Genomic DNA, 12,426 nt, shown 5'->3' on the forward strand with positions numbered 1-12,426 from the left:
TGAGGCTGAGCTGGAGGCGCTTTGGGAGGCAAAACCTCTCCCCGGTTGCGTGCCTCGCTTCGCGCAATCCCGCGGTTTAGCAAAAATGACTCAGTACCGATTTGGCATGGATTTATATGCAGCCAGGCACAAGCTGACCTGATAAGGGTTTGTGCAACTTGTGGTTTTTAGATTAACCCAGCAGCAGGCCATCTAAGTCGTACAGCAACGGTCTGAGAATCCTTTGTGTTAGCTTTGTGCAAATATTGGGTTGGGGATTTTTGGAGACCTCTGCCAGTAAGTAGCTGCCTAGGTCAAGGAATGCTGCTTTAATACAAACGCTTTTCAGTTAAACAGGCTTAAACAGCAAGGCAAACTATACAAGTGTGGAATTGCAATTCTTGGGGAGCAGGGGGCGGTTTGCAGTTTGTTTAAGCTGGATTGGCTACTAAAAATAGTATTGGAAAGCCAAAACAGAAGAAAATGATGCAGATGTGTGTGACGAGAAACTTTTAAAGGAGCTGCAATTAAATATCACATCTTGTATCAGATGTATCAGAAATATCTCTGCAGGTACACTATGCAAAATCTTCTGCTACTTCTGTTGCTACACGTATGTCACTGGCAGCTTGGACTAGGAGTAACATTTAGCATGAAGCCCGTCTCTATTGAGCCTGTATAACACTTGAGTAACTAGAATGAGAAAGGAAAAAGGTCATTTGTTTGGAGTGCTGACCGCCTGACCCAGTTGCTGGTGAAGTTTTCTGGGTGTTGATTGAATTCAGAGCTGGCAGTGAAGGCTACAGGGAACGGTAAGTATGGGCGCTTGCAGTCTCTTTTTCCCAAGATAGGCAGCATTGAGGGAGAAATGAACTGACTTTGGTTTTAAGATATGATGCTTTTGGTGTGGCTGGACCTTAGCATTATTAATGTTTGCCAAGGTGAAATGGTGCTATAGAGCTGTTAATATACCAACATTTCTGTAAGTCGCTGCATTCTTGTGGAGCAGTAGCTAACAGGAGTTGGCTCGAAAAGCAATCCGTGTAAGAGTGAGCTAGTAGGGGGTTTTGTTGGAGAGAAGCGGAGCTGCCAACTAGCTCTGCAGGTCACACTGCCTTGTGAGCAGTGCAAGGGTATTTTGTGGCTAACGGACAGGCTGCTGTCCAGTTCCATTTGTTAATCCTAAGAATTGTCTTCAAGGAGACAGAGAAGAAGTAAAAACATAGAGGGCACTTTTTGTGAAGAATAACCATATACACATCCACATCTCACTCATTTCTTCTCTATTTGGCTAAAATCTGGCCTGTGATGAGGTGAGTTAGAATTCGGTGCTTATACCCCTAGATGACAGAACAGATGAAGAGCTATATGTTAGAAACATACCATTAACTTGATGACAGTGAGTTCTAAGCTGTATGCTACTAGCTTTTGATTTCATGTCTCTGTGCGTAATGGACCTTAGGGTGTTTCTGCTTTACTTAAGAGCTGATGGTGTTCTTTAATTGGATAGCTGTCATGCAACAGCAGTCTCTTCAGAAGGTACGATAAAACCAAATCACGCTATCTGGTGCTCTTCTGCTCAAATGCTGCTGTCTTAAGGGAACTTGACAGAGAATATCTCTGTTGCCACCAACAGCATTCCAACATGCTCCCTTCAGCGTCAGAGGTGATCCCCTGACTACAGGCTAGTAAGTAAGAGCTGCAGAGGTGAACCACTGTATTTTATCGTAGTTAAGAGCTAAATAGCCTTCAGGAAAGGAGGAGTCATTACCTACACCCAGACCACACAAACTAATTCTGCTGCTTATCCCATCTGTCTCAGACCGCCCTGGTATGCTGGACTTCAAAGGCAAAGCAAAGTGGGATGCCTGGAATGCATTGAAAGGTAAGTGTCTCCCTAAAAAATAAAAATGAATAAATAAAGCCACAGACAAACTAGTCAGAAAAGCATATGTGGTTCAGCAAGCAATAAAATGGCATTGCCTTATAAGACAGGAGTTCTAGAAGTTCAGAATGCCGTGATAATAAACTCTTACTTTTGATTACCTCTGCAAGGCAGAAGTAATCCTGAAAAATGTAGCCCGTGTGAAAGGGAATTAAGGTGCAAAATGCCCAGCTGGCCCAAGATGTTATACAAAGGAGAACTGTAGCAGCAACAGAAACCTAAATCTGTCTGCCAGGTCCCCACCTAGTACCCCAGAGACTGAGCTCTCCCTCCAGTTGTTGGGTTTCTTCTAAAGTTTTCCTAACTGGAAGATGCAGCTGGGCTCTCTGCTCTAAATGAGGAGCTGAACAAGTGGTCTACTCTATGAAAATGGGATTTTTCTGGTGCTTTAAGGAGCCAGCACTACATCTAAATGCAGTCTAAGTTGATTGAATAGCTTTCCTGTAATAGTTGCGAATGGCATTAATAGAACTAATACACTGTTTAGTTGCTGTCTATACAAATATAACTTTGCTTCGAAACACTTTTCTCATGACTGCTGAACACATTTGTTTAAAACTTTGAGACTAGATTGACAGCCAAGTGACCTTATCTTCTTTGCTCTCTGGTAGCATGCTGCTATGTGCTATAGCAAGGAATTGTGACAGATGTAAAAGGTATCTGACTGCTCCCTGTGTTCTGTCCTTCAGGAATGTCCAAAGAAGATGCAATGAAAGCTTACATAGCAAAAGTGGAAGAACTAAAGGGCAAATATGGCATCTGAGGACTGGATATAGCAGCCACTTGCACACCTGAAACATGCCTTATTTCTAATACTGTGGAAAACTGGTTTCTGAGAATAATTTTAAATACCTAGCATATTATAGTCGGTTCTCTTCATGCCTGTAGTTCAGGGGAAGTTGTGTACCTGCCTAATGTACTGACATATCATAAATTCCTTCTGGGAACAAAATCTGGAACTCATTAAAGTGCATTTGGTACTTTAGCATTTGGTTGTGATGGTCATCCCTTAGAGATTATTCCGAGCTCATCCCTTAGTTGCCATGTTGCAGCTGTCAAACACTTCTTTGTAAGGCACAAGCTAGCATCTCCAGTCCTTGTGCCGCTAGAGGGGGCTCAGTAATCTGTGTTTGGTGCAGTGCAGACTTGTGTCCAAACCAATCTGGTGATGTCCGATACTGCTTTGCCTCCTTTCTCATGTAGATGAGTGGCAACCCACAAAAGCCGGAGCACCACAAAGATTATTGTGACAAGGCTGGGTCTAATGCTGTGTATATCAAGAACAAGGTGCTTGATACTTGTTGCCTGGGGCTTTCAGAGGCTTAGTCAGAATTGCCAAACTGTCTTTCATAAAACATTTCTTGGAGATGGTTGTGGTTTAACCTGAGTTGGCAACTGAGCACCAGACAGCTGCTCACTCATTCCCCACCACCGTTGAAATAAAAACAGTTTAATAAATTGAAATAAAATAAAATCCTAACAGTAAGAAGAAGGAATACACAAAGCAAGTGATGCACGATGCAATTGCTCACCACCTGCCAACCGATGCCCAGCCAGTCCCCGAGCAGCGGCCCCCCCCGGCCAGCTTCCCCCAGTTTATGTACTGAGCATGACGTCCCATGGTATGGAATGTCCCTTTGGCCAGTTTGGGTCAGCTGTCCTGGCTGTGCCCCCTCCCAGCTTCTTGTGCACCTCCAGCCTGCTCAGTCGGTAGAGCATGGGAAGCTGAAAAGTCCTTGGCTAGTGTAAGCACTACCTAGCAACAACTAAAACATCGGTGCCTTATCAATTTTGTTCTCATCCTAAATCCAAAACACAGCACTGTACCAGCTACTAGGAAGGAAATTAACTCTATCCCTGCCGAAACCAGGACGGAGATGTTACTCCGCAACAACAATGTCAGGGTTCTGGAGAGAAGGCAAATACTCAGCACCTGAACACAAAACCTTCCCTGTGAAAAGGTTCTGCAGGCAGCGGAGTTCTTGATGCCCTTGATACTATACTACTGTAAATACAGAGCGCTGGTGTTGCCGTGTACTGGGGCTACAGTGAGGGGTGAATCAAGTGTAGATTGGCTTAACGCTTACAAGGCTGTTCAGACAGGAAGACTTACGGTGATCACCAGCAAAAAGTTTTGTATAGAACACACAGCTGTGACCATCTCTAGTAGGCCTTCGGCTATTTCTGTCTGCCTAGCACACTCTGCTGGAGTTGCTGAGGCCAGAAAGGGAGACTTTGCTTTTAAAATGCGGCACTGAACTATTCCAGCGTAGAGCATGTGAGAATAAAGTCACAATCTTATACAGGAATAAGGCATTCTGTAAAAGAAATATAATTCCCTGCTGTACTGGTTAGCATCTGAACAGGTGAGGGCTTCAAATCAAACTGCCTTCAGATAAGCAACTGATTTATAGAAATAGATAGGGATGAAACCTACCATTACATGTCTGTCTAGGTAAATACATAGTTCAGTACTAAGTTACACAGGCTTTGCGGTGTGTAGTATCTAACTTGTATTTTCTTATGCCACTGGTAAGAGATGGAGGTAACTTTACCTCACATGCTTTCAAAAATGATAACTTCCTCCTTTGCTATTTTTAATGGGCAATGCTCTTGGAGCTACTTGTTCACCCTTTAAAATCTGTTAGGATAAAGAAGGGTTTGTTCCCAGTTCTCATAAGGAAAAAGGTTTCTTATTCTTGTTGTTCTGGATAAGTAATATAAGCATTTGGCTTTTTTACCTCCTCTTGTACCCTCTGTTAGCTATTTGAGATTGTTGATTACATTTGCCTTACAAAAGAGGGCTAAGAGCAGATGTTCAGCATAAGGGATGATTTTAGCTCTTTGCCAGCCCTAAATTCCACAGCCAGCTCCATCTTCACAGCTCTATTTTGTGAAGCTGGTTATCCTTGGAGGATTCTGCCAACCTGTAGCAGTAACTCGTACTGGCAAATGCTTCCACTTCTGCTCTTGTTTGCTGGAAGTCGATGTGCTGTGAGCATGCCGTGCTTTGCTAACGTGCTTTCTGTCAAAACAGGTGTTTTCAGAATTTTTGACTGCTAAAGCAGCAGAGTTGGATTCTGTCTAAAGAGTGGGCTGGGAGTAGCAAGTTCTATATCCTAGTCCTCGTTCAGCTTTATTTCCTCTGTGAGACTTAACTACTCATTGCAGTGCTGCTCTCCTTTCTCATACCTGTCTGGCATTAGGAGAACATTGCTATGTACACAGTGCTTATCCCAGAGAGGGATCGGTCTTGGCCAGACTTTTATACATCGCCTTGTACTTAAAATGAGTGCTGTTTGCCGCTCTATGCAGGTGATGGGGAACTCTACCTCAAATGTCTTTATTTGGGTACTTTATTTTTACTGTAGTAACACTTGCTTCCTGCTTGCAGCTTCACCTTCCTTAGGAAAGTAACATCAGTGGTCTTACTATTTGGAGTAAGCTGAAAAATTGAGGTTGTGGAAGTGAGAGCTATGCAGTAAGAGACTGTATGAAAGGCACTAAGGCAGAAACAAAGGTACTGATGTCTGTGCACAGTGTTTGTGACAAAGCAGCAACAGAAAAGTTGGCTGCACAGCCATTAACTGTGGGTACTACCACTGCAGGGAGAGCGTTGAAAAAGGCTGAACTGAGTCGGGGGGGACTGGTTGTTCAGCAGCAGGGTGAATGTAAATGCAGGGGATGGTGGGCTGCCTGAAAACGTTGCTGGCTTACTGACCGCATAGTGCTTGCTGGTATGGAGTATGAGACTCCTGGGCTGCATAAATAACACTTTGGCAGTAGTGATGATAGAGCGAGAGTGGCTTAAGGACACCTACAAACTGATCTGTAGGTAGAGGTAATTGCTTTTATTAAACTAATACAGTGGTAAAAATAGACAACCGTTAAGGCATATAGCCTTGAGATTTGAAACAGAAGCAGCAGGCCTTGAACCGAAACATAACTTCAGAACCATCGCTCTGCCTGTAATAAGGTGGTCTTGATGGAGGAACAGATGCTTCTGATGGCTGGGCAGTGCTGCAAAACAGGGGATTGTTCTGACACCCGTTCAGGGAGTTGCTGCTATTTCCTCTGTGTTAGATCAAAGAAAGGCCAGCAACATCCTGATCCTTGCCGTGCTTGCGAAGGGGAAAAGACGTGCACTGAAACAAGCCCAACACGCAGGAGGTCAGAGGCCAGCTGGCACGCATGCACTCAGGTCTGGTTTGCTGAGTTTGCGGAGTGTGCAGGACAGAATCTGGACTTTGGATATGGCAATAATAAAAGTTAACTTGCGTCTGTGATAAGACAGTGTTCCTTCTATCGCACTTCTACTATTAGTTCTTGCACAGAGAAACTAGTTGATCGGTACCCAGTGCAATTAGAGATAAGCTGTAAAGGGGATGTTGTTTTCCTTGGTATTTTTTTTTTCTTGTGGGTTTTGCTTGCTCTTACCAAACACATGTGAAGGTGCAACACCCCTAGCACAGATTTAACAAATCAGTATTGGTGTGCTGCTTAAGGCCCATAATGCATTTTTCAACCCTGCAAAGTTAAGTTTTCTGTTTGACTAAAAAGCACTCGGAGGCTGACTGCGGTGTGCAACTATCGCTCTGTCAAAACTCTTCAGTCCTCATCTGGAGTGATCTTGTTTCACAATGCAAGTATTTTAACCTTTGAACTTATTTGACCCTGATGATACTGCTAAAAGCAAATGACAATTGTATTTGCTGTCGTTTAAAATATTTGCTCTGCCCTCTGAGTGTTCAGAGTAAACAATATTGGGCAATACCGCTTTGGGGTGATTGGGCATCTGAGCCGTCTTGTGGGATTGGTGGGATTGATTATAAATTGGGGGAGACAAAAAAGAAAAGGCATTTTGGCTTGGATAGGTTTCTAAATACCACAGCTGTCACCCAAAAAAAGGTTATGCAGTCTTCCAAGCTGTCAAAGCTGCTTAGAGGTTGATATTACATAGACATAACACGTTTGAGTGAGAGTCACAGTAATAAACTCAGAAGTGTAAAAGTTGATAGAATAAAAGATAGAATCTGATTATTTTTTCCCCCTACCCATAAGTATATGAAGTATCTTCAGACTCAGATAACTGATTTAGAAATTAGCCAATCTTCAGCTGCTCATTTAAAGTGCAAATAACATCGATCCATTCTAGGCACAAGTCTGTCTTCATTTATAAGATGAGCTTGTATTTCCTCTAGAGCCAGCATATCTGTGAAAGTTAGACACAGCTTGGTTGTGTTATTCTAGAATGGAGAATTCATGTGGAGTTTGGCTGAAGTGGTCTTTTAACTTTCATTCCCATTTCCATCTGTGGCTTCTAGATTTTTGGTTAGTCCCAGTACAGTTACTTATATTTATTTTTCAAGGTCTGACCCTCTTAATGCTTGTTAGAGCCGATTCATCTCTTAGAACCATCCTGCCATCCAGTGTAGTTTTAGAGCAATCCTTTGCTATCTCAAGAATACCTGAAGATGTCCAGAGTTGTTCTCAAAATCATTCAATGCATCTTGCCTCTAAAATTTGGAAGCCTTCCGATACTTCAGACTGTCTAGAATAATGGAGAAGCCACTGAAAAATACAGAATTGTTAATGAGCATGGGCCTGAGGGGGAACAGCTGGTCAAAATTCCTGGAGCTTGTTGAGCTTATGAAAGAGGTGCTATGAAAACCTGCCTGGAAGTGGAATCAGTGGCTCAACAAATCCCTTCCAATCCTTATGTTAGCGAGGATTACTTTAGCTCTAAGTACTGCCACTGCAACGAAAAGCTCCTTATTGTTATGTAAAAGAGCCCAGAGCCTGCACTGGGATATGGAATGATCTCTCTGCCCAGTCGGTTCTAAGCCCGGAGCTTGTTCTGTTTGCAAGCCCGGATTGCCTCAGACAGGTGATTCCACGCCCTGGAAAGAATGAAAATGACATTACTTGGCTAACGCAGCCGGGGAGACACCTTGTTTGTCTCCACCAAAGCGTGCAAGACACCGACTTGTACCGTGTTCCCCAAAAGGCTGAGATAGTGGTACGCCATCTCCTCCTAACAAACACTGCTTATTTGAATGAGTTCTGAATCCGAGAGGTGAGCTTACCAGTTTAACGTACTTGGTATTTTTAAATACGAGTATTTAGCTGCAGTGATCTGAGTTTTTACCGGGAGAAGAAACATATATATGACAGCTGAGAAACTGAATAATATGGTTTCCCCCAGCTTACGTAGTATTGAAATATGGACCCAAACTTTTCTAGTAGTGCTAAAAGGGCTGGAGTTTTATTTTCTATATTGAATGTATATTTTAAAGCATCAATTTGTTGCAATGGACAGATGCAAATAGTTTGAGGTATGTCCTAAGCAGAACGAGCGAGCACCCAATGTTGGGTCTCTGCAGTATGATGCTGAGGTAGGTCCAGAAACTGATCAGAACTGAAAAAACAATTCTTTCCAGGACACAAGATGTATTCCTTTAAGCCTGTCCTCCTCCTTAAAGTCTCTCTTCTTATTCTTAGAGTTAGTTGGGGTGGGGGGTAAAGTCACTGTAACGAACTGTCATATTATCAGCATGTTTCTAACCCAGCTGTGAGCGCCGGAACAGGTACCATTTGATTCGGATGAACAGTAGGATCCCAGACCTCGGCGGCGGGTATTATTGCCATGTCCAGCAGCCCGGGTCTCTCGCGCACGTCCAGCAGTGAGAGGGAAGTGGGAGAGCCTGGGGCTGCGGGGACGCGTGGCAGCCCCCGGCTGGGTAAGCAGTCTGCCTTCCAGTGGCACCGGAGAGGTGTCCAGGCGGGAGGCAAAGCGAAACCATCTGGCCCAGGAGCTGTCTCCTCTTTACGTGCTTAACTGCATCTCTTACATGCTAGGACGAGGCTGTCCGCTTGGCTGCAGTAACCTGCAGCGGTGGGAGGAAAATCGTGAGCGAAAGTCTTTGTGACAAGGGGTTGGTCGGAGCTGTACTGGCCTCGGTACAACCCAAAACCCCCTTATGGTACATATGCTGCCTGGGGCGCTCTTCACTGAGGATGATTGTGCCTGTGTTCCCAGAAGCTGCTGGTCTTGAGCAGCTTGCCAGCAACTAGCTGACTTTTTGCCCCATTCCAGAAGCTCTGTTTCAGCCCAGCTAGGTTGAACCCAGCCTGAGCTGAATGCAGCTTCTTCAACTTGGATTTTCAATCTACCGCCAGGAAAACAAACAAACAAACCAACCTGCAAAAGAACGGTGACACAAGACAGCTAGCCTCTTTCTTCTTCCTCATAAAATTTTCTTCATGCTCACTTTTTGGGGAATATACGAATAAAAGCATTTTGCCCCTCATACAGGCCTCGGGCATGTCCCAAAGACTCAGTCTGCAAGATGCCAAAGATCTATTTATCTCCAAGATCAGGTCAACTTCTGTCTGGAAAGACACCTTGAAATAGGGATCCGATAAAAATGAGGATTTAAATGCCTAGCCAGATCAGTTGCTACGCTGAGAACTAAAGACGTGATCAGAAAGAGTTTTATTCAACAGATAAATGTGTTTACAGAAGTAACCAACTTCGAGATTAGACGAACCTGTACTGGTGGTGACTCAGTCGCCCGTGTTCTGCTTCACCTCGAAGTGAAATACTTCACCGGGTAGCCGTTCCCTAAGCCCCGGTGACTCTCAGACTTCAGTCCTGAACCTTCTCCAGGCTTCTGCATGAGGAAAGCTGGAACAGATTCTTCAGTGTTCAGCTTCTCATGGTTTTAAATGAACCAGATGAAACTATTTCCATGTTTTACAACAGTCTCTGGTAATTTCCATTATTTATGAACACATTTCCCTGAAAACTTTCTCTCCAGGGATAGGATGTGAAATACTCACTTAAACAATAGAGAAAAGGGACTTTCTAAACAAAATAATGAAACTGGCAATATACCAAGAACTCTAAATTAACACAGCTGAACCAAAAATACATCTGAAGTGCTTCAAAGGTCATTTACCATGTTGTTATGAAGTAGGTAACGTATTTTTCAGGCAAAAAAAAAAAAAAATCTTATTTTTCCTTTTAAAGTACTGAGCTCTTTTTATTGTAAAACACTGTTTTCACACACAATTTTCCAAAATAATCTCGAGGCATTTTTCCACAATTTGTCTTTTCTTCAATCGATTCTGTTGTTTTATCTTGAAAAGATGGAAAATATATTTGGCTTGTTTTGTTAGGAGACAGTGAAGATGATAAACTTATTTTTCCATTTGAAAAAGGCACACAGTTCTAGCAGGCTTCAGAAATCCAGACACCTTTACCAGAAGGTATCTCCAGCCACGCAACAGCAGAAACAAAGAGCTCATAAACTGTTAGTAACTGTTCTATTAACACAACTGTTACGATCGTTCTCCCCTCGGTGACTTCAGTAGAGTGAGTCTGAAAGTACCAGTTCAATTCTGATATTAATTACAGGTCAAGTGTAATTCTGGTTTGTATTTTATATTTGGGGAAACTAAATTAAGTACAAAATATTAAAGCAATTTTGTGTTTGCAGCAGAAGTACCATCCCCAAGCTGTCCTTTTCCTCAATGGACCAGCGTGGCAGATAACTGTGTGTCTGCTAAAGGATCCAAGTATGACAGGGAGCTGTTTTAGTTTCAGAAGTAGCCACTTGAAGTTCCTCCATCTACAAAGCTTTTTATGCACGTGTCTACTCATGTGAGCCTTGAGCAGAAAGGCTCATGTGAGCAGACACGTGCGTACAATATTGCACAGAAAAATATTATCTTGTTCACAGCAGGATACACCTATTAAAAATTTGGGGTTTTTTAAATTGCTAAAGTCATTAGGATGACTCACATGGTTTAAAGGCAGATATATGCTTAATAATTTTGCTAATCGGGAGCCAAATTGCCTAATGCTTTGCGGGATTGAGCCTATGTTACAGAAAGCGTAAGTCATGTGAGGTTTTTGCCAGACAGGAGTTCGTGTATTTTGTCTGGCCCGAGCCTGCGTTTGCTTAGCACGGTTATACGCAAGCAGCATTTGTTCAGTTCATGCAGCAAATGAGACAACAAGACCTGCTTGTGCTTTTTGAGCCAAAAACACATAAATATTGCTAAATTTGGAACTCAGAAGTGGAAGGGTGTAACAGCAAATGCATGTGATCAGTCTGAACACTGCAATACACAAATGCTGTTTAACCTGCGGAATAAGTAGCCCAGGATGTTCATAAAACTGTTCTATCATCTGATGAACCTAAAATGAAAGGGATGTGGTCCAGCAAGTCTGCTAGCTTGGATAACATGTTCAGAAAACAAAAAATGTTGCAGACCACAAACCCACAAAAGAAGTTTTAACAACAGACGTTGCAAAAATTTGCCGTGTTGCAAAAGCAGAAAATCCCAATTCAGTGCTTGATAGAAATATAATCTAATAATGTATACAACTTTGAAGAGAAACAATTAAACAAAAGATTTTGCAGGAAGAGAGAAAGAAAAAGGTCAGAATTTATCATTAAATGCAAAGTACAAAAACTAAAGTAAACATGTTGTTCAGAACGCTCACTAGAAATAGCGTTGCAGAAAACACCCCCAGCCAAATCACAGCAGATATATATATATGTATTTTTAAAGGAAACATAGAAAGCCCTCATGAAATTGTGTAGAGATTAAAATAATGAGACAATCTGTACAGACAACTGATTTGTTCAGAAATGGAAGCTGGAAGAAGGGTAAAGTTAACAGGAACTTCTACCACCCCGTGTTGGAGAAGGAGATCCTTCCCAACTCCTTTCGGCAAGGAAGGGAATGGTCAAATTCTGACCCCAGCTACGTATGAGGGAGGCCCAGAACAACGACCCACCAGGCCATCGCTGGAGCCTGTGGAGTCACTGCAGACGTCTCCGCTGGAATCAAAATCAGAATTTGGCAGTAAAACAGGAGTTTCTGGTGACACAGCAAAACCCAACTTCCTTGGGCTTTTTTTTTAAGCTGTTTCTGCCCCCCCCTCCCCCCCCAAAAAAAAAGGTAGTAAAGCAATCAGTAATGCATTAGAGGATGGCAAAACATGAGTGAGAAAAAGAGCAAGGGCATAAAACTTTATGAGCAGAGACATTTTTGCTGACGGTACAGGTAGATACATAGGTTAAGTACGCTGGTAACAGATAAGAGTGCGCACACAGCCCGAGGCGAGAGGCCGTAATCACAGCGGGCAAGGAGGAGAGCCGGTGTCCGGCGGCCTTCGGAAACGCAAACACCGGGAGCAGATACCGCTGGGCAGCTGCAGGGGAAGGGCAGGACGGGGTGTTACTGTATTCTGTGGCTGGGGATCGCTGTGCACAGCCCTGCGGCCCCAGGAACCGTTCCTGGAGCGGTGCAGAAGGACTCCTTTGCACCACGCTTCTGGTGAAGTGCAACGCTCGCCTCCTGAAGGGCTGCGAGCCCGGTGGGTGGACAAGCAGGTCTCGGCTTGTTCCCCGTCCCATGAAGGCCCGGCATCGAGGCCATAAACGCTACCTCCAGAAACAAACCTCGAGCTCTCCGGCAGGCGGGGG

General features: G+C 43.6%; 2 protein-coding genes across 2 annotated transcripts in view; both read left to right on the forward strand.

The window, feature by feature from the left end:
* Positions 1–1,494: 1,494 nt before the first annotated feature.
* DBI (diazepam binding inhibitor (GABA receptor modulator, acyl-CoA binding protein)) lies at positions 1,495–2,909 on the forward strand. The gene is made up of 4 exons (XM_009327160.1): positions 1,495–1,518; positions 1,664–1,667; positions 1,802–1,864; positions 2,614–2,909. The coding sequence occupies exons 1-4, from the start codon at positions 1,495–1,497 to the stop codon at positions 2,685–2,687; spliced, it is 165 nt and encodes a 54-aa protein (XP_009325435.1). The 3' UTR covers positions 2,688–2,909.
* Positions 2,910–4,463: 1,554 nt separating this feature from the next.
* Positions 4,464–12,426, forward strand: part of TMEM37 (transmembrane protein 37) — an 11,937-nt gene continuing 3,974 nt past the window's right edge. The window contains exon 1 of the mRNA XM_009327161.1: positions 4,464–4,469. Within this exon, the coding sequence (XP_009325436.1) occupies positions 4,464–4,469 (6 nt within the window). The remainder of the gene's footprint in view (positions 4,470–12,426) is intronic.

The sequence above is a fragment of the Pygoscelis adeliae genome, unplaced genomic scaffold (assembly GCF_000699105.1).
Source record: "Pygoscelis adeliae isolate BGI_AS28 unplaced genomic scaffold, ASM69910v1 Scaffold227, whole genome shotgun sequence".
Classification (NCBI taxonomy): Eukaryota; Metazoa; Chordata; class Aves; order Sphenisciformes; family Spheniscidae; genus Pygoscelis; species Pygoscelis adeliae.

What these genes read in the sequence shown, in the direction of transcription:
- DBI (XM_009327160.1), top strand. Translation starts at nt 1,495, where the DNA reads ATGCAACAGCAGTCTCTTCAGAAG. An exon ending in TGCCTGGAATGCATTGAAAG is followed by an intron (nt 1,865 to 2,613) that starts GTAAGTGTCTCC and finishes TCTGTCCTTCAG; the next exon opens with GAATGTCCAAAGAAGATGCA.